The sequence below is a fragment of the Phocoena sinus genome, chromosome 4 (assembly GCF_008692025.1).
Source record: "Phocoena sinus isolate mPhoSin1 chromosome 4, mPhoSin1.pri, whole genome shotgun sequence".
NCBI classification, from domain to species: Eukaryota; Metazoa; Chordata; class Mammalia; order Artiodactyla; family Phocoenidae; genus Phocoena; species Phocoena sinus.
In genome coordinates this window covers 28,833,867-28,852,782 of record NC_045766.1, presented here as the reverse complement: position 1 = coordinate 28,852,782, position 18,916 = coordinate 28,833,867, and the positions used below count along the sequence as shown (strand labels likewise).

At 37.0% G+C, this 18,916-nt stretch overlaps 1 protein-coding gene across 1 annotated transcript in view; it reads right to left on the bottom strand.

Annotated features, from left to right (window-relative positions):
• Positions 1–736: 736 nt before the first annotated feature.
• The window catches only part of CPA3 (carboxypeptidase A3), a 30,173-nt gene continuing 11,993 nt past the window's right edge, over positions 737–18,916 (bottom strand). The window contains 8 exon segments of the mRNA XM_032630970.1: positions 737–924; positions 12,611–12,641; positions 12,643–12,696; positions 14,382–14,462; positions 14,464–14,585; positions 15,581–15,671; positions 16,720–16,830; positions 18,192–18,293. Of these exon segments, the coding sequence (XP_032486861.1) occupies positions 737–924; positions 12,611–12,641; positions 12,643–12,696; positions 14,382–14,462; positions 14,464–14,585; positions 15,581–15,671; positions 16,720–16,830; positions 18,192–18,293 (780 nt within the window).

The following is an 18,916-nucleotide window of genomic DNA, read 5'->3' as shown; positions in this document are numbered from 1 at the left end:
CAGCTGACCAGATGTTCTGGCTGTGTCTGTAACTGCCAAGAGGTGTTTTGGCAGGTAATTTCCTCTGATTATGGCAGTTTAAACTCTTTTGAATTTTATGTACATTATGTTGATGAGAACTGGATTGGTTGTTTAAGGCACTGAGATTCATCTCTAAATAAACCACTTTATTTCCTGCTAGAAAATCCTTTTGCTAGTGTGAAGATATAAACATTATCAACTTGTATTAAAAAAAATATGTAGGCAAAATATGTTTTGAAAAATTGAAGGTGTTCTTTCTTATTAACAGAATGCATAAGAAGCATTAATGCATGATTATTAATGCTAATGTAGAGAACATAATTTATAAAAAACAGAAGGTGCACTTTGGAATATGTTTTATTTTTATTATATTGGCACATGAAATGATGAAGCCACATGGTGAAAGTCTGGTTCTGGAGAAAGTGAAGGTTCTCATTTCCTTCCCGTGACCCACTGTATATCACCTTTCAAAATACTCAAAATAATACTTTGTGCTGGGTTCTAACTTAACTTGGTTAAACTTTCACCTAAGGCTATTTGTTGAGATACTGTTGAGAGTAAATAAAAGCAAAAAGAAATAACATAGGACTTAAGTGAACAAGAGAGGACCTATTCAGGTGATGTGGAAACCACATTTAGGGATAAGCAAAGATTGACTTTCTAGTGAAAGGCACGGGAAGAATTAACTGGCTTATTCCAAACAGAGGGCAGTTCTTTAGGAAGTATGCTTGAGGATATACTTGACAATAACTTCGACAGCTAGCATGGTCTCTTTACAAGTTGACTTTATCTGAGATTCTGGAAGGAGAAAACCAAATTTGCCTTTATCTCGGAGCTCAAAGGCAAATGTGTGTTTGATGCCCAGGTTGTAAGCCCAGTCTAAAGAAGAACCTGATGTCGGGTCTGCAAAACATAAGGAATAAATATTTAATTAGAAACAAATGTTAATGTTTTTCTTGAAATGGAAATTCACTGGTGTAAAATCAGCAATAAAAATAATTTCATGTACAGTTAATTGCAGTAAGGAATGGGGGTAGTGGTCTGCATAGTATAGTGTCGAGTAAAAAATAATCATGGCTTTGGAATCCATCACACGTTTTAAATATGTGCTGCATTTTCAAAATTACATTTTGCTTGGATCATTTTGAGTCTAAATTGAGTTTGTCTTCTGGGTGCACATTGTCGTAGATGGAGGTGGTCTGAGTAAGTGCAAGCAGTTGAGGAGACCAGCTGAGGAGGGGTCACTGGTCACTGAAAACCACCAAGGAAAACTACACATACAAGCTATGCAAAGTTACATTCTTTCTAGTAGTTCAGGTCTCTTTCCATTCATGTTGCTAGGATAAACTATTTTGTAGTTAAAAGACCAAGAAAGTTTAAATCAATTATTTTAAGGATATATTTAATCCCCTAATCCAACTTTTCCATGTCAATTTTTGTGAAATTTTACTAAGAATGTTATTTGTTAAAAAGACTGAGAATATAAACATCTAGAGGTTATATACATATAAGGTTTATACAACATACCTTACATACAGTGTATGTACATACTGTAAAAGCATTTATGTATATTTTGATTTACATAATTGAAAAACTAATTTTTTTGTACATAAAATTACTTATGTTTTAGGAAAAGTAATGAGTTTGATACAAACATTTTAGATTTGAAAGATAAAAATTCAAAGCTGTGATGAAGAAAGAGAGAAGGAATATTTTGGTAGAGAGAGACAGGGTTGGCTTTCAAATTATTCAACAAATATTTATTAAAACCTTTCATATGTGCAGTGCACTTTACTTGGCACTGTGGAGGGTGGGTGGTGCAAGGGTACAAAGATGAAGAAGATGCTACTGGTGTCTTTGGAACTTACAGTTGGGAGAGAAGTCAACTATGCAAATCAACAGAGATAGGGCAGAATATAAAAGTACCGTAGGAAAGGTACAGTATCTTGTGAAGATTTAAAGGAAGAAAGCAATTATGCTTGGTGAAGAGGATGGCATTTCATGCTCAATACCTGCTCACATACCACCTTCATGATGGAGGTTGTATTTGGGGAGAGCCTTGAAGAAAGGCTAGTATTTTTCCAGATGGAGATTGAAGAAAAGCATTCTGGCCAGTGAACTACAAAGATGGAAAGCATGGAGGCATTTTTAGGGACCAGTGAGATATAGTTGGACTGGAAAATGGGGCAGTAAGAGTTTGTGGGCAAAGCTCAGAAAACCTACTAAAAAAGGAAAGATGTTTTGTTTGGCAGCACAGGAGAGAGACCAGTTAGGAGGTATTGTGAAGTGAAAGCCTGAACTAGTGTAGAGTCACCACACTGGGGAGAGAATAGGTGGGACTCTATGTAAGAAACGTTGGAATGGAAGAGTCACAGAATTTGATGAAAATGATTGAGATTTCAATCTGGGAAAAAATTTCAATCTTGGAAAAAATCCACATGTTATTAACAGAAACAGGAACTCAGAGAGAGTAGTGATGGGGAAAAGAAAGGGTAAAGGAAGGAAGAAAAAAGATGTTTAGCATCATTCAGGCAGGGGATGGGTGCTTCCTGCTAGGGATCTGGGGACTGGCGGCAGAACATTGCAGAGCTGTTTGGGCTGGAGCAGTCAGATGAGTATGGTCAGATGTCCAGCCTTGGCAGAATGGAAGAGTCATGTCCAGCCCTGGGATAGAAGGCAGGGGGGACTCCATGGGCGGGGCTTGTGCAGGGTCCTTGAGGCAATAGTTGGTCTCTGTGTGCCTTTTCCCCTTAGTCCTGTGCACAACACCTACCAAATACATAGTGTTCGACGCAGAAGGATATGTGAAGCCTGGGTCCTGCATTGAAACGTGAGTTTGGAGGGTGGGGAGGCTGGTGAAAGCCAGGGGTCGCTGCCACCTTTCTCTGATTTACTGTGCCATGGAGGAAGGAGCCTGGGAAAATGGATTTGAAAATTATTGGCAGAAGCATCATAGGTGAAACTGCCTTGCACACATTCAGGATTATTATGTCTTCTTGGTGGATTGATCCTTTTATCATTAATGTTCCTGTTTGTTTCTGGTAAATTTCTTTGTTATGAAATTTACTTTATCTGATGTTTAATATAGCCACTCCTACTTTGATTAATGTTTGCATGGTGTATCTTTTTCCCAGCCTTTCAATTTCAACCTGTGTTATATGTGAAGTGAGTTTCTTGTAGCCAGTGTATTGTTGAATCATATTTTTCTTAATCCACTCTGCCAATATCTGTCTTTTAATTAATATATTTAGATAAATTATTGATATACCTTAAATCTGCCATCTTACTATCTGATTTTTGTTTGTTCCCTCTGTTTTTCATTCCTCCATTTCTCTTTTATTGCCTTATTGTTGGTTACATGAACATTTTTAGGATTCCATTTTGATTTATTTATAATAATGTTTTTGAGTTTATCAGTTTGTTTAGTTTTCTTAGTGGTTGCTCTATGTATTATAATATACATACATGACTTATCACAGTCTACTGGTATCAGTGTTTTATCATGTCAAGTAAGATATAGAAATCTTACTTGCATTTAGATTTTTTTCCCCTTCCCACTTTTTTTTTTTTTTTTTTTTGCGGTACGCGGGCCTCTCACTGTTGTGGCCTCTCCCGTTGCCGAGCACAGGCTCCGGACGCGCAGGCCCAGTGGCCATGGCTCACAGGCCCAGCCCCTCCACGGCATGTGGGATCTTCCCGGACCGGGGCATGAATCCGTGTGTCTTGAATCGGCAGGCGGACTCTCAACCACTGTGCCACGAGGGAAGCCCCCCCCTTCCCACTTTTAAAATACAGTTGTTTTGATTACTTCGCTACATATATTAAACGTCACATCAGACGGAATTATACTTTTTGATTCAATCATCATGAGGAGAAAGATAGTCTATTTATCCTTCATTCATCCACCCATCCATTCATTATTCATTCATTCATTCCCTAATCTATTGTTTTTCCTTCCTTTCCACAGTTTCAAGCCTCTGTTACCATGTCTTTCTTATTTGGAGAGCTTTCCTTATCCATCTTTAAAGGGTAGGTCTGTAGGTGACAGATTCTCTTAGTTTTCCTTTGTCTGAGAATATCTTTATTTCCTCTTCATTTCTGAAGGATATTTTTTGCTGAATGTAGAATTAATGATTGATAGTTCTTTTAGCACTTGAAAAATGTTATCCCTTCCTTTTGGCCTTCCACATTTTCAAATGAGAAATCTGCTGTCATTTGAATTGTTTTGCCCCTTCTAGATTGTTTCTCTCTCGTTGCTTTCAAGAGTTTTTACTTTGTCTTTAGTTTTCAGAACTTTAATTATGGTGTGGCTTGATGTGAGTTTCTTTGAACTTATTCTGTTTGTGGTTCACTTGGTTTCTTGAATATGTTGGTTTATGTCTTTAGGAAATTTGGGTAATTTCAGTCTTTATTTCTTCAAATTTTTTTTCCAGCACTATTCTCTTTCTCCTCTCCTTCTGAGACTTTGATGATATGAATGTTTGATCATTTGTTATTATGCCACAGGTCCCTTAGGCTTTGTTTATATATTTTTTCAATTTGTTTTCTCTCTTCAGACTGGATAAGTTCTATTGTTCTATCTTCAAGTTAACTGATTCTTCCCTCCATCATATTCATTCTGCTATTGATCCTCTCCAGTGAGTTTTTAAAATTTAAGTACTGTGTTTTTCAGTTCTATAATTTCCATTTGCTTCCTTTTGATACCTTGCATTTCTTTTTTTTTTTTTTTTTTTTGTGGTAAGTGGGCCTCTCACTGTTGTGGCCTCTCCCGTTGCAGAGCACAGGCTCCGGACGCGCAGTCTCAGCAGCCATGGCTCACGGGCCCAGCCGCTCTGCGGCATGTGGGATCCTCCCGGACCGGGGCACGAACCCATGTCCCCTGCATCGGCAGGCGGACTCTCAACCACTGCGCCACCAGGGAAGCCCAGTCCCTTGCATTTCTTTGATGAGATTTTCTGTGTTATTATTTGTTTCAAGGCTATCTGTAATTGCTTGTTGAAGCATTTTTATGATGACGATTTTGGAATTTTGGAATTCTTGTCAGATAATTCCAACACCTAAATCATCTCAGTGTTGGCATCTGTCAATGTCTTTTCTCATTCGAGCTGTGCCTTTCTTTACTTTTGGCATAAGTGATTTTTGATTGTATCCTAGACACTTTGGCTATTATGTTAAATCTTAAATTTTAACGGAAATCTACTTTAGCAGGCAGTCACCCTGTTTAGGTTTAGCATGCAGGCCCTGGTCTTCTTTAGTGACTTCTGGTTCCAGTGTCAATGTAGTTTTCAGAGCCTTTGCATTGCTGTTTTCGTCTAGTTGGTTCCCGTGGTGCTGCTGGGCTCCCACTGATCCCTGCAGGTAACCGCTGTATGGGTGAAAGGTGATTTCCTAGCTGGGCCACCCCGGCGCCTCTAGGTGGCAAATGCAGGCTCCAGCCTGTGAGGATAGTGAGTACTTCCCTGATGAGGAAAGAAGCAGAAGGAAGAGGAGGGGCCCGAAGAGACAACCTTGTGGAATATCTGCGTGATACCTATTTTTGGGAAAATATCTGCTTTTAGAGGCAGTCAGCAGAGAGGAAGTGGAAAAGAAGGAGGAGGAGGCAAACCAGGTGAGTCTGGTGTCAAGGAAGCCAAGGGAATGGCAAGAAGAAGGTATATCAACAAGGGCCAATGTTGCAGGGAGTTTGTGGAGCATGTGAGCTGAGATAAATATTCTGGCTTCAGTGATCAAGATGGCTGCCATTTTTAGCAAGAGTTGAGTTTAAGTTCATTAGTAAAAAAGAACATAAGAGGTCTGTAGCAGTGGAGGTAGGATAAATAGGAATTGTGTCTTGCATGATGGTTTAAAGTGTGCTAGACATTTCAGTAAATGTGGCCAGTTTCTAGCTGTACCAGCCCTCCATTTGCAGTTAAGTAAACTGCTGTAATTTCAAAGAGTTAAAGAATATTGATACTTCATTTTGAAAAATTTACTTTATGAGAAATTTCTCATTAAGATTAATAGTGGTGATTGAGAATTTATGTAATTTGTGATTTTTCATAATTGATGTTATTGAGTGTAATACATTTTCTTTTATGATACCACTTTCTATATCTTTAAAACCTTAAATTTGCAAACAAAAACTATATTAAGACATAAAATAAATACAACATTGAAAGACTTTTACTTGTAAGAATATATTATTAAACAACTTAATTTGTTGAACATGCTGCTTAGCCTTTTATTTATCTCCATCTATACCCACTAAAATATGTGTATATATTTGTAGAATGTAATAACAATCACTTGCTAAATACCAGACACCCTTCTAAGTGCTTTATGTACGCTAACTCATTTCATTAATTCTTATCACAACCTTATGATTTAAGTACCAATTGCTGTTTTACAGAAGAGCAAATCTTGGCACAGAGAGATGAAGCAATTTACTCAAAGACAACATAGCTAGATGTGTAAAATAGATAGGTGACAAGGATATACTGTATAGCACAGGGAATTGTAGCCATTATCTTATAATAGCCTAAAATAAACTATAATCTGCAAAAATACCGAATCACTATGTTGTACACCTGAAACTAATATAATATTGTAAATCAACTACACATCAATTAAAAAAAAAAGATACATAGCTAGTAAGTGGTTGAGTCAGGAATCAAACCCAAGCTGCATGTCTTCAGAGTTTGCGTGACTAACCATTGTACTGTATTACCTACCATATATGTCAATCTATAGTCCTGTCAATAAAAAGTCTTAATTGAGTTCTACAAGATAATTTTTTTTGTTGTTAACATTTTCTTAAAATGTGGACAATGAGAAAAAAATTTCCTACTCCTTTCAAGGCACATTAAGTGCAAGGAACTGACTGTAATACAGTCAAAACAAGTCAAGATAAAACCGAACTGAGCTAACACTCTTGTTTCATCCCAAAGAAATCCATGTAAAGTGACACTGGTGACTTAACTTCTATGTTTTTAAAAAAATATTATTGATAGGCATTGAACATAATAACACACACTTTTATGTCAACAAGAGTGGAAATTCTATTTGAAGCAAGAGCTGAAGCTAGAGATGCATGGGCATGAACTGAAATATTTACTTTGCACTTCTTTGCCCTTAGTATAATTTCAGCTTGAATGTCTTAGGGGATAGATAGTGGGTGTTGAGCTACAAATTCGGGGTCTTGATTTTCTCCTTTTCAAAATGTAGAGTAGTAAAGAGTATAGAAAACAGTACAGAGTTGAGAAACAAGAGCAGCTCTAGCGATTTTGATGCGTGGGGAAGGCAACAAGAAAGGCACTTTGAAATTAACTTTTTTCTTTTTTTACAGCTTTATTGGAGTACAACTGCTTTACAATGATGTGTTAGTTTCTACTTTATAACAAAGTGAATCAGTTATACATATACATATGTTCCCATATCTCTTCCCTCTTGCGTCTCCCTCCCTCCCACCCTCCCTATTCCACCCCTCCAGGTGGTCACAAAGCACCGAGCTGATCTCCCTGTGCTATGCGGCTGCTTCCTACTAGCTATCTATTTTACGTTTGGTAGTGTATATATGTACATGCCGCTCTCTCACTTTGTCCCAGCTTACCCTTCCCCCTCTCCATATCCTCAAGTCCATGCTCTAGTAGGTCTGTGTCTTTATTCCTGTCTTACCCCTAAGTTCTTCATGACATTTTCTTTTCTTAAATTCCATATATATGTGTTAGCATACGGTATTTGTCTTTCTCTTTCTGACTTACTTCACTCTGTATGACAGACTCTGGGTCCATCCACCTCATTACAAATAGTTCAGTTTCATTTCTTTTTATGGCTGAGTAATATTCCATTGTATATATGTGCCACATCTTCTTTATCCATTCATCCGATGATGGACATTTAGGTTGTTTCCATCTCCTGGCTATTGTAAGTAGAGCTGCAATAAATATTTTGGTACATGACTCTTTTTGAATTATGTTTTTCTCAGGGTATATGCCCAGTAGTGGGATTGCTGGGTCATATGGTAGTTCTATTTGTAGTTTTTTAAGGAACCTCCATACTGTTCTCCATAGTGGCTGTACCAATTCACATTCCCACCAGCAGTGCAAGAGTGTTCCCTTTTCTCCACACCCTCTCCAGCATTTATTGTTTCTAGATTTTTTGATGATGGCCATTCTGACTTGTGTGAGATGATATCTCATTGTAGTTTTGATTTGCATTTCTCTAATGATTGATGATGTTGAGCATTCTTTCATGTGTTTGTTGGCAATCTGTATATCTTCTTTGGAGAAATGTCTCTTTAGGTCTTCTGCCCATTTTTGGATTGGGTTGTTTGTTTTTTTGTTATTGAGCTGCATGAGCTGCTTGTAAATTTTGGAGATTAATTCTTTTTCAGTTGCTTCATTTGCAAATATTTTCTCCCATTCTGAGGATTGTCTTTTGGTCTTGATTATGGTTTCCTTTGCTGTGCAAAAGCTTTGAAGTTTCATTAGGTCCCATTTGTTTATTTTTGTTTTTATTTCCATTTCTCTAGGAGGTGGGTCAAAAAGGATCTTGCTGTGATTTATGTCATAGAGTGTTCCTCCTGTTTTCCTCTAAGAGTTTGATAGTTTCTGGCCTTACATTTAGGTCTTTAATCCATTTTGAGCTTATTTTTGTGTATGGTGTTAGGGAGTGATCTAATCTCATACTTTTACATGTACCTGTCCAGTTTTCCCAGCACCACTTATTGAAGAGGCTGTCCTTTCTCCACTGTACATTCCTGCCTCCTTTATCAAAGATAAGGTGACCATATGTGCGTGGGTTTATCTCTGGGCTTTCTGTCCTGTTCCATTGATCTGTCTTTCTGTTTTTGTGCCAGTACCATACTGTCTTGATTACTGTAGCTTTGTAGTATAGTCTGAAGTCAGGGAGCCTAATTCCTCCAGCTCCATGACTCATAGATGGATGATATTAATGATACAAGCTACTTGATTCCTATCAATTCAGTGAACTATTCTTGCTAACTGGGAACTTTCTTCAATTATTTCTAAGATGGTAAAGGATTGGCTATGCTGTCAATATGCAAATATAAGTATTTCACAATCTTTCAATATCAATTTTTGTGCCATCTAAATATTGCTGCTTCGTGGCAAAATAGTTGGTATACAATTTGACTGTGGTCTGGAATGCTGATTTTTGACCCTATACTGCCCCTAAGTGGTGAAATCTTTCTGTATCTCAATTTCATAGTCTGTAAATGAGGGATTTAGCTTATATCAGTGGTTCTCAACCCTCGTTTCATCTTAGAATCACTTTGACCACTTAAAAAAATTCAGGTGCCTGGGCCCCACCAGGGACTAATGGAATCTGAATCTCTGGGTATAAGACCTGATCATCTGCATATTTTAAAAGCTCCTCAGATAATGCTAATTGGAAGTCAGGCTTGAGAACCATGAATTAGATAATTTCCTAGGTTTCCTCCTGGGTTCAAGTTTTATGGTTTTAACTTATTTTTTATTTGGTTCAAAGTGCAAACATATTTTTCTGGAGGTCAGAGATCTCTCCACAATTTGGGTTTTAAAAATGCTCCCTCAGTCCTTTTCTTCTGTCTCCATCAAATCAAAGAGAGAAAAATACTGGTAAATGTTAGATGCGTCCCCCAAATCCTGGAACTTGTTAAATGAGAATTAGGATATTGGAATGACTAAACTTTAATTGTGGGGTGCTCCTATTTTCTTTTCTTACCAAGTGCTTTGTTACTGCCTGCTTCTTGTGAATGTTTGATTAACATTTAATCAGGTGCTTTATTAAAGCAGTCACTCCTAAAAGTTTTGAACATCTATCAAGCTGCTGTAGCCCCATGTGGAAGAGGCAATTCTTTCTAAATCTGAATTGCTTAAAAAAACTTATAATAAAATAAAAGAGTTAAAAATACTACTACATAGTTGTATAGAATAGTAATTCCTCTTTATCCTCCCATATTGAAAGTGACACATGATAGCATGGAACTATGTTATCTTTAGTGATCTCCTGCTCCCAGTTAGAATGTAACTCTTTGAAAGTAGTCATTGTGTCTTCACTCTTTTCACCTATCTCTCAAAGCTCCAAGTGCTGGGCTATTAGGTGGGTGCTCCATAAATTCTTGCTTATTAAATGATTGTGATTCAGTGCAAATGCATAGCTGTAATATGCTCATAATTTGCATGTATATGCAAATATACATCATGTATATACATGTGCACATGTGTGTGTGTGTGTGTGTGTGTGTATATATATATATATATTTATATATATATAGAAAGTGAGAGTAATAATCCTTTGATGCCCTAGCTGCCATTTGCAAAGTTTTCTCCTGTTTGGAACCCTTTGTTCTTTGCTGCCAAGAAAATCTGTGTGTTTTTCCTCCTTACGATGTAGAAATTCCTCTTACATCATATCTGGGTGGCTTATCTGGCCCTGCTATTTCTCAGTATCCACTAAGTAGGCCGCCATTTTAAACTGTTGTCCTAGTCTGTCCTTTGGTCCTTTACTTTGCTTACTTTTGTCCACTTATGTAGCTGGGTATATCACCTGTTTTGAAATCTTGTTGTCATCCACTTGTATGTGGAATGAATCCCTGGCCTGGCTATGTTGCAGCAGATCTATCTGGATGCTGGTGATCGGCTGTGTCACTGTATTTTCTCTTCTGCCCTTTAAAGCACACAACTGGTTGATATGTGATTGCTGATGAATGTTCTCTACGAATGGATTTTTTTTTTTTTTTTTTGTGGTACGCGGGCCTCTCACTGCTGTGGCCTCTCCCATTGCGGAGCACAGGCTCCAGGCGCGCAGGCTCAGCGGCCATGGCTCACGGGCCCAGCCGCTTCGCGGCACGTGGGATCTTCCCGCACTGGGGCACGAACCTGTGTCCCCTGCATCGGCAGGCGGACTCCCAACTACTGTACCACTAGGGAAGCCCACTTGTCTGTTTTTTTAAGTCATTTTTCTAATTGCACCAAAGGAACCTCCAGTAAGTAGGCTCTAGAAGTTGTTTGTGATGACTAAAGCATTTTCAAATTCCATAGCAATTGTTGAGGGTGTGGACTTCTAGTTACAGTTTATTTTTTCAGCTTGGATTAGGGAAGTGGTTTATGAGGTATGGCCAGGTAGAGTTATTGAGTGGAATCCACAGATGCACATATTTATTTTTTTAATCCACACATTCTAAAAGTATCATGGAAATAATCAGTTGTATTTGGTGGTGGTGAGTTGTTCCATGAAATGTTTAAAAGTTAGACAGCAGTCTTCATGCTAAAAATGTTGGATATCTTGGCTCTAGAGAGTGATACAGGCTACATCAAGTCTAATTTTGTGGTGGTTTCAATCCACATTCACACCTTTTTGACAAGTCAGGACACCACTTTCTTTGGCCAAGTTTATGAGAATTAATTCTGTTATTGTTCCCTGCCCCATACTAGATATTGTATGATCTGAGAGGAGATCTGAAGTGTAATCCTTGCTTTTGAGGAATTAAATTTTGTTAGGAAGTTAAGGTTTTGTGAGCAGTTTCATTGGAATTTCCTGTAAAGTTTGGCACTAAGAACTTAAACTTGGAAACAGTTTGGAGAAAAGGCGAGTTTTACTAAAGAATTTCCAAACTAAGATCAGTGGGATCTGAGGAGAAACAGTCTCACTTCCCAGGGTCTGAATTAATGGTCTTTGGTGAAAACTAAATGAATTTATTTCTATTGCTTGAAAACAGAAATCCCTAGTTATTTTAGCTGCAAAAACCAAATGGGAAAGCAGTATGCGCAGTGGTCAAGATCACGGACTCGGTTTTGTTAAAACCTGGGATTGAATCCCAGTTAAGCTAGTTGCAAGTACTGCACACCTCATCGAACATTGTGAGGAGTAACTGAGATTGTGAAAATCAAGGGCTGAGCACAGTGCCTGACTTGTAAGAAAATATGTCAATAATTAAAAAAATGCAAAGACAAAGAAAGTTTAAAAATAGTGAAGATTAAGAAGTGGTGCTCAGACACTAAAGCAAAAGCAGCAGAGCTAGGACCTTGTGACCTCCTTTCTTAATCCACCATATAGATTTCGGTTGAACACAGTAGGAAGGGGCTGGTGAGAGGGACAGGAGACTGGCTTTACACGAGCAGAGTGGCTGAAACTGTGGGCCTACCCATTTTACCCCTAGGAGCTAGGGAAAAGACTGTGCTTGCATAGGGACAAGGCCAAGGAAGAAAGAGTCCAGTCAGAGTTAAATGGTTAAAAAAAAAAGAATTGACTCTGCCCCAGTTAATTCTTGTTAGTTCCTGTGAGGATAAAATGGTGGTGGTAGTGGTGGTAGAGAACAGGATGATGAAAGAATTAAACTGTAAATTTGTCTTGATGTAATTACTTCTGTCGACCTTGTAGCCTTGTAAAAGTTCAGTATAATTTGTTTCTAGAAAAATCTTATCCCCCCCCAAAAGGGTGGAATCTGTCTCCTAGATTCACGTATAATTCAGAATCTCCTGTTAAAACCAAAGTTTAAATTAGCAGTTCCAAGATGTTCTAATCCTAACTTACAAATTGTATAACTTTCTTTAATGTCTCTAAAAGAGAATTAGGGGAAGTGACACAATAAATAATAGGAAAAGTGTACAAATGGTCGATGCTGTTGGACCACAGGTGTGGAGTGGGTTCATACTGAGTTGATAGGACATCAGTGCCAATCTTTGCAACTTTGGCCTGGAGAGAAAGGGAAGTAGGAGTGGGATAACTGGATACCATGTGAATGCCGTTAATTCGCTGGAGATTAAAAAAAGTCGATTTTACTGGTTATTTGTCATTTGAAGATCAAAATAAAATAAATGATTGAGTGAGAAGTTTATTTTCAGTAAGATAAACATATTGTCATCGTGAGGCCTTCTAAACGTGAAATCAGTTATGTACAGTAATATCATAGCTCGTGTTTCTATCCTTTCTTCATACTCACTCTTCTTTCCTCTCTCCCTCCCTCCTTGTCTTCCTTTTGACTTCTGACCTTCCTTCTAAAAAAACATATTCTTTCTTTTTCCTCTCAGATTTTTTTTTGGCTTCAGATATTTGTCTCTCTCAAAGTCAGTTTCTCCCATGTTCCTCCTTCCTCGGTCTTCATAGGTTCCGTACCACGATATGTCTTTCTCCACATATGATTTTAGTATGCCAAGGGAAGAAAGGTGCTTGACTCCTTTTTAAAGTACTTCGGTTTAAACTAGAGTTTTTCTTCTTGAGTGGCAGCTTATGACCTTTAATACACAATAGTGTTTTGTGCTATGGGAATGATTATTGGAATTCATTTTAATGGAGTATAGTCACTAACGTTTTTGTACTCTAGTGAAGATTTTGTTTAGTCTACATGTATAATGTATATAACCAAAAAGTAAGTTTTTTTCTTAATCAATTTCGTTGCTGTGTAAGAGCACTTAACTTTACTCAGAATGGTTTGTTTTGTATATTTGTATTTTTTTAATCCATAATACCATTTTCCTAAGGGTAGATTGAATTGCATTGCTGTACCTTTGCATAAATTAATAAAACTCATGGGTTCAGATTCTCAACTAGATTGATTAAATAAATGGCTCTTTGGGCCACATATTGCTTGTATATTTGTTGTATATAAACAGAAGGTTTTAATGACTGGTTCAAATCTTTGCTCCCACTCAGAATTGAATGCTGAAAACAATTGACTCAAGTCAGAAAGGCAATTGTAACCTCTAAAAAATTAAAAAAAAATTTTGTGAGGCAGTATTTGAATCACAGCTTTTATTTTTTCTAGAGCAATTAAAGATATTTATCCCTCATACGCAGAATTTTTTTTTTTAAAGCTAACATGATCAAATAGTTTTCACAGAAAGGAAAAGAATGCTTAATGGATCATAGTTTTGGAGAGAGTATGTTTTTAGCGCAGAAGCTTCACAATCATTCAAAATTTCTTTCCTTGGTTAATAAAAGAATGAATGTAATTTCTAAGTTGATCAGGAGGATAAAAATACAATTGCTCTCCTTAAATCTGGTGTCTCGGTGACAGGAATAGCAGATGTTTTTGCTATTGTCTTAGGCTTTTGCTGTGTATGGTTTTATGTTATGATCCATGGTAAATGTTTAACTAGGCAACATCTGTGTAGTAATGGAATTCTACTCTGGTAGCCTAGACCTTTCTTCGTACTGGCTTTATCTTAGAATCATATCAAAAGATTCTATTACCTATGTACTTTTATCACATGAAAAAATTAACCTAAGGCTATGGTTTTAACTCTAAGGTAGACTTCATTAGTTCTCTTCTTTGGTATTCAAATGTGAAATTTTTTCAAGATAACCCAAGTTGTTAATGATGAACAGACTGAAAGTCAATGGTGGTGTCAGTGCATAAACCACAGCCTTTTCCTACATACCAGTTCCTCGTGGTTAGGTGGCAGTTCTGATGTATATCCGTAGGGAGACAATAGCATCTGGGAGTAGGAATGGAAGGTAAGGGTAAGCCTTGATTGATTTTCGGTGGCTTCGAATGAAGTCAGTGACAGCTTTGGTCTTTTTCTCAGACTCTGGTGCAGGGCCCCCATAGATCTCCCGACATGGGTCCTTGGTGTGAGGGAAAGCTGCAGAGGACATGGAGGGATGAGATCAGAATCTGCCCCCCATCAGTACAGCCCTTACTTCGTTTGACAGGGATTCACAAAATGTTTTTAACATTTTAGTCTCCCAGGTTTACAGGGCTGCCTCAGTGTCCCAGCAGACTAACTCTGTACGCATAACTCAAGAGTATAACAGAGTTAGCACACTTGAATATTCTTATTCTTAGCCTTGTTTATTTTCCCTCCGTTTCCCAGGGTCACAGGAATAATGCATCAGAAGCAGCCCAGGGCCTGGAGTCAGTTCCAATTCAGCCTCAGCTCTAACTCATTGGAGACTGCTGTACATTACCTTCTCTGAGCCTGAGTTTCTTTAACCTGTTTCAGTAGGCAGCTTTCACTTAGGGATATGTGCTATTATCATATTCATTATGGTAGAATAGAATTAGATGCTGAGGTGGTATTTTCAACAAAGTTAGATGAAGAAGAAATTTATGAGTTGGGATAGCGGCAATTTCTCTTTGAACGTATGTAATGATAGAGTAATAGTTGTGTTGCAGCTGTAGCATCATCTGATGTAGCAGGCCTCTGCTTATCATGGCTTTTTCCTGCAGCCTTTTCACTTTCTTTGCCCCAGATGTTTCTTTTCACTACACATCTGAAGAACTACCTATATGTTGCTTCTAACCACTGGTATTTCTCAAATTTTATCAGATCAGGAAGAGGAGGGACCTGAGGTCTCTGTTCAGATTATCAGAATTTCTGGATTGTGCCTGATTTTTAGCAAGCTAGATACATTGAGTAAGAGATTGTTTGATAAACAGCCCTACCTCCTACTTCCACCCATTCAGCAAAACATTCATAATACTTCTATGGTAGTGATGATTATCTTTCATTTTTTAGATTAGAAAATTAACACTTAGGGAATACCTATCTTTACTGAATAAGTAGGTAGTTTAACTAAATTTGGTGTCTAAACACTCTTTAGAGCTATTTCCCTTGAGATCTTGTCTGCTACTCACAGTTCCATGAGACATTAAAGTTCCTATTGAGGTCAGTTCCAATGCATTTGGAACGTTGGTTCTTGGAACGATTTTTTCTCCACATGCGGTCCTGCAGTATTGAATGATGAAAGTGTTTACACAAGCTCAGTTAGCATTTTTCAATTTGATCATTTCAGATTCTCCCTGCAGGTGTCTACAGCTTTATTTGAAATTTATCTAGTTAACCTGAGACCCATTATATAAAGAAAAAAAAAATTTTCTTACAACTTGTAATATTTTCAGAAATGTTTTTTATATTAACAGTTTAAGGCCTTGATAAAAAATTCAGCTAGTTTTAAAAACTGTTGATTAGTTCTGAGTATTAAAAAATGATCAGTTTTGTTCTGAAATTACCTATACGTTGAATTTTACCTCCGTTACATCTTTCACCATTTATAGATTCAGATATAATACAGGCCAAATTGTGATTGTTGGAGCATAATTTTCAGAAAATAACTTTTTGTGATAGTTTCTGTCTGAAATCTCAAAATCAGTCTTATTTAGCAGCAGCAGGGTGTAAAGAGTTCTCTTAAAAGACAGATGTCTGTGGCACTCTTTTATTTATTTATTTATTTATTTTTAAAACATCTTTATTGGGGTATAATTGCTTTACAATGGTGTGTCAGTTTCTGCTTTATAACAAAGTGAATCAGTTATACATATACATACGTTCCCATATGTCTTCCCTCTTGTGTCTCCCTCCCTCCCACTTATTTATTTTTTGATACTATTATTCCACTGCAGATTCTGTCCCAGATTGATGGAATACAATGATTTTGTTTTGAAATCATTATGTTCAGAATGTCTCTAAATGCCTTTTACTCTTAGCTAGAAATACTTTTGCCATATTGTATAATATACATTTCCTTTATAATTAGTGCTTTATTTCATTTTTCTGCATTACTAGCTTCAGCAGCGGAAATTTCACATTATTTTAAGAACTCCTGCGTAACCAGGAAATCATGCTTTCCTTAGTTGAAACTGAGTTTTTAAAAATATACTTTTCTGAACTGGAATTGATTAACCAAACCTTAAACTTAATGCATAACACTCAATGTGCATGAAAGTCGGTAAAGAATATATTACCTAAATGCAAACAAGAGACTACAGAGCAGGACCTGTCTCCATGACCAAATATATCCATCAACATTGAACACAGGAAGAACATAAAAATTCATTCGGTCCAGGAGTTTGGTCATAATTTTGTTTTTACCATAAGTGTTGGTTGCCTGTAGGGGTAGGAAAAAATTAAGCTATTGGTACAAAGTTTAGCTACCGTGTGGAAAGCTGTGGTTATAATTGTAATGACTACCACTCCTTAAGTCCATTTGCCCATCACATGATTTCAAACGTATTTCCCCTAAACTGCATAAAGATAAATAACCCATATATATGACAGAAAAAAATGACACTTATTCAGACTAGTGAAATTAATTGAACTAAATATTCTTTGAAGGATCATTTAATTATCAAGACTTGTAGCATTCCAAATGTAGCATGCAAGATATGTTTTATGGAAAGAAGAGAGGCCAAGTGAAAAATTAGCAATGCAACTTGTTTTAAATAGATTCTTTTCCTCACATCTTTCGGTAAATATATATTGAATTTGTAAGCATAAGAATATGTAAATATTGGGGAGGATTCATGAATTAATTATAAGTAGGATTAAAGGAAAAACACCTTGTTAATAAAAAAATTAGAGCATTTAGATTGACCAATCAACTTGTTTTCTCACATCAGATGGAAATTTCTCTAATTATCTGGACTTTCTATGGCTACCTAAAATCTCTCATTATTCTTGGAAAATCTCTTCCAGGTATATCTGTACTGGAGCCAAGACATTTCTTGTAGCCCTATCTTGTGTGTTCCTTTATGGCTTATGTAAGCGAGCTTATTACTTAAGTAAGCTGAGCTCTCGGCCCTCAGCTGGAAGAACTAAAACAACTGCAGGGATAAAAGTTCTACTGGCAGATTCATTCCTAGTGAAAAGTATCCTTGCCCTGAAAGCAGTTGTGATGCCATATTCCAGCAGCATGATGTATGCAAAAGCTGGCAGAGAAGAGAAAGTTAAAAGATAGTAGGAGTTGGAATACAATAGAAATAGAGTGAGAAGAACAACAAGCTTATAAAGTGGATTTACTCTTTTTACAAAATGAGTCATTTTTCACTTGGAAAGGAAATTTAAGCATGAAAATTCCAAATGTGTGCATAGCCAATTCAGTATCTAAACAGGAGCTAATGTTCTGTGCTTTGAACTCACTGAAGAAAGGCCAAGTTTGTAGGTTGTAATATAAAGATAGTTTCAGATTTCCCATACTTAACTATAGGAAAAACCATATTGTAGCCAAAAGTTGTTTTTTTAGTTTTATAAACTGTCAGCTGGAGTTCAAGAAGTTTAAAGGAAGGTGTCAATTTTATAAAAACCTCAATGATGAGTAAAATCCAGAGCGTTTATTTCCTGACAGCACCAAATGTGGGCTCTTCTTGTTAAGAGGAACTGCACTCATTTGTAAAGGGGTGTTGCCACTCAGTGAAGTGATGGAGACTTGACAATCAAAGGAGAATTGTGTGACTGTTGCAATTGATTTACCTGATAGAGAAACCACTGGCAGAATGCTGGGGAGATCCATTCTCGTGCATGAATGCCACAATCCATAAAAATAGCCTTTCTTCTTTCATCCTTTTCCCCAATCTTTTAAAAAATAAATTTGATATATTATTTTACATGAACTTACACACTGATCTCTTGTTGTCCAAATACTCATTCATAGTATCAGAGCAATTCTTTCACCTGTCTTCTGTTGAATGAGTAACTGTGTATGCACATATTTTTCTTAGGGAGGACCATGGCATGTATCCTTAAAATACATAATTCATAATCTGTTTCATAGTATAGTTTTCAAAAAATTTTCTTAGTGTCAGAGTTGCTTTTAGGGTTTAAAAAAATCACAATCTATTGTTATTTTATTGCTAACATCCTTTGGCCTGAGAAGAAGATTATAAAGTTGCTTCTGTTTCTGCCATTTCCTTTTGTTTTTCATACTTCATAAACATGATGTTTAGCCTGGAGTGGAAAAGATTTTGTAGTTGTGTTTGCAGTGGGAAGGAGGGTTAGTGGCTGCATATTTGAAGAACTGTCATTTTAGAGAATTTAGATTTGTTTTGAGTGATTGGAGAGCATGAATGGATGGGAAATCAGGGTAAGGAAGGGCTTCTCAGTTATTAAGGGGATGCTTTAGGGAGCAATGTCTTTGGAGGTACAAAAATCCAGTAGCAGCTGAATGGCAATTGTCAGCTCAGTCATAGAAGGGAATT